General features: G+C 40.7%; 1 protein-coding gene across 1 annotated transcript; it reads left to right on the top strand.

The window, feature by feature from the left end:
• Positions 1-880: 880 nt before the first annotated feature.
• LOC113294736 (transcription factor-like protein DPB) lies at positions 881-2,221 on the top strand. Its single transcript, XM_026543112.1, has one exon. The coding sequence runs from the start codon at positions 1,103-1,105 to the stop codon at positions 2,054-2,056; it is 954 nt and encodes a 317-aa protein (XP_026398897.1). The 5' UTR covers positions 881-1,102; the 3' UTR covers positions 2,057-2,221.
• The last annotated feature ends 597 nt before the right edge of the window (positions 2,222-2,818 follow it).

The following is a 2,818-nucleotide window of genomic DNA, read 5'->3' as shown; positions in this document are numbered from 1 at the left end:
ATCTGTTGATTGAATTGAATCTAGATATCAAATGAATTAGATAAATGTTAGGTTGTAGTGAATTGGCCTAAATGTGGCCGGAAATAGACCAAAAATCAGAGGAAACTCTGTCAAATCGATTTCCGGTGAGTTGACTAACCACAAATCAGCTAACCTCTGAACCCGCTAGCTTTACCCATTACAGGCGCGGGTTGAAGAAATGACCACGCGTGAATATCGACCCGCAGGTTTTGGCCCATGTTAACTCGTACCCATGTAACCCGTAACAAGGCAGCCCCAGCCTACCCGTTTTCCAGGTTTATACCATCATTACGGGAACTTAATTACCACTAATTAAGAGATTTTAATTTGTAACTTTTATTGGGGAAATCAAATTTTATGTGATTAACACGAGATTCTGTTGTAGTTTTTATTGGGATAAAAAACATATATTTAATGCGCTGAGTGACCAGTCAAATTAATTAACTGCATTGAACCATGTAGTGAAAGGATTATTTTTTGATAATGCGCTACTATCTCGTTGTTAGTTCATCTACGAGCAAATGTTAGAAGAGAACTAGTGTTAATAAATAAACAATTTTTTTTTTAAACTGTAACATCTTTTGGCTAATTCAGCAGCTCAATCTAGCACATGGAACGAGTCTAACCAAATCCCAAGCCATCAGACATGATGCCATCCCAAAAGCTCCAACAAGACCCAAACATATTCACTGATCACGTGGGTTCTCATGAACCATAGGGAGCTTGACTCGAGGAAATGGGGTTGAAAATTGAATGTCTTTTCTGCATAGGTCAATCAGTCAAACTGTGAAAAGATTGCAGCAAATAAAGGGACAGGTCGGGCGTGCATTCCACTCTTCTTCAATGGGTCAAAGTTTGGGAGACGGGGTCTCTTTTTTTACTTTCTCTCTCTTTCCTCTCAAAATAATCCTTTCCCAATTTCAATAGAGTCAAAGATGAAGAAGACGAAGAACAGTGAAAACCTAAAAATTCAATCTAGAATCTTTCATTTACCTTGATCTTCTTCTACTTGTTCAATTGGTAATTTCAATTTCACCCTAATCCAAGATTATTATTGATTCATAAAGTTATTATTTGAGGAATGGTGATTAAAGCGGCGGCGAATCAAGAAAATTGGGGGGAAAATCAAGGGAGGTTTATGAATGGAGGAGGCTATTCATCTGTAACCGGCAGTGGCGCCGCTGCTGCTGATGATGATGCGGGATCTCCAGGCGCTGTTTCGGGGAAAAAGAAAAAAAGAGCGCCGGCAGGAGGAGGAGGAGGTGGAGGGGGTTATAATAAGGCTGGTGGTGGCAGAGGACTGCGTCAATTTAGCGTCAAAGTGTGCGAAAAAGTGGAAGCCAAGGGCAGAACAACTTATAATGAGGTTGCGGATGAGCTTGTTGCTGAATTTTCAACAACAGGACCTGACAATCCACAAAATTTTGAAGAGAAAAATATACGGCGGAGAGTGTATGATGCGCTGAATGTTCTTATGGCAATGGATATTATTTCTAAAGATGAAAACAAGGAGATAGTATGGAGGGGACTGCCTCGCCCTGGCGCTGGTGATGAGCTTAAGGCTGAATGCGCTGGCATAAGAAACAGAATTGCAAGCAAGGCTGCATATTTGCAAGAACTTAAGGAGCAGTTTGCAGGTCTTCAGCATCTGATACAACGGAATGAGCAATTGTGTTGTTCAGGGGATGCTGCTGCTGCAACTAAAGGGGGTGTGCCGTTGCCTTTTATTCTGGTGCAGACGCGTCCACATGCGACTGTTGAGGTGGAGATATCAGAAGATATGCAGTTGGTGCATTTCGATTTCAATAATACTCCTTTTGAGCTGCATGATGATAGCTTTGTTCTTAAGTCGATGGGATTCTGTGACAGTTCTCCAGAGAAGAATGATATTTGCACTCAAGAATCTGCTTCCAACGGAGGTGAAGGTTCCAATATTGGCACATCTAGAACGCCACAGGTAAACTGCCAAATTCCCCCTGTTGCCAGGAATGCTAATATAACCATGCCTAGCATGAACAAATGTAATTTCCAGTAAGCAAATTTCATCTTGGTATTGGTGGCAGCTGTTGTTTCTCTAGCCATTTTGTGCATTTTGTAAAGTAATTTGGCGAAAAATGGTGATGCAATGCTATTTGGCTGCCTCTAATAGATAGCTATTAACCAGTTGAGGAAACGGGAACCATATGGCAATTTTTCAATATTTGAGTCATTTTATTTTTATTCAGGTGATTGATCTTTTGTTTTAGGGGGTTGGAAATTCAACGCACTGACACACTATAAGAGCTTGCTAGCAACAATGTGCACCTTTCATTTAGAGACTAGATTGGTAGAGTGCAACAGAGAAATGTCTGAGTTCGCATTCGAGTCTTTGTAAGAAAGATTGGCCGGCCAGTTAAACATGAACAAGGGGAAAATAGGCTTGGTACAATCTAGAAACTAGATTAATGGCACTAAAACTAGCTACAATCTGATACATGAAACCCAGCAAGTCCCAAGTGGATTCCTGGGACTGAAAAAAGGCAAGAAAGATAACCTCCTGTAACTAATTCCATGCCCCAAGTAGCCAAAATAGAGATGTGCACAACAATGAGATTAGCAACAGATACCAAAATTCCCAGTGTTTCATTACAACCCAAAATACAAACAACATCAGGATCAAACTGTGCTAAAACTGAAAAAAAGAAAACTTTGTTCTTTCTGATTTCATACTTTTGAGCATCTTTTGGGAGTACGAAGCAGAGCTGAGCTTTTGAGGGGTTTGTGGTGTGGAATCTGTGGATTCCAAAGTGCTAAGCCT

This window comes from Papaver somniferum, chromosome 7 (genome assembly GCF_003573695.1).
Source record: "Papaver somniferum cultivar HN1 chromosome 7, ASM357369v1, whole genome shotgun sequence".
Taxonomy (NCBI): Eukaryota; Viridiplantae; Streptophyta; class Magnoliopsida; order Ranunculales; family Papaveraceae; genus Papaver; species Papaver somniferum.
This window is presented reverse-complemented; position numbering and strand designations above follow the sequence as displayed.

Coding starts and splice junctions, on each gene's coding strand:
- LOC113294736 (XM_026543112.1), top strand. CDS start 1,103: ATGGTGATTAAAGCGGCGGCGAATCAAGAAAATTGGGGGGAAAATCAA.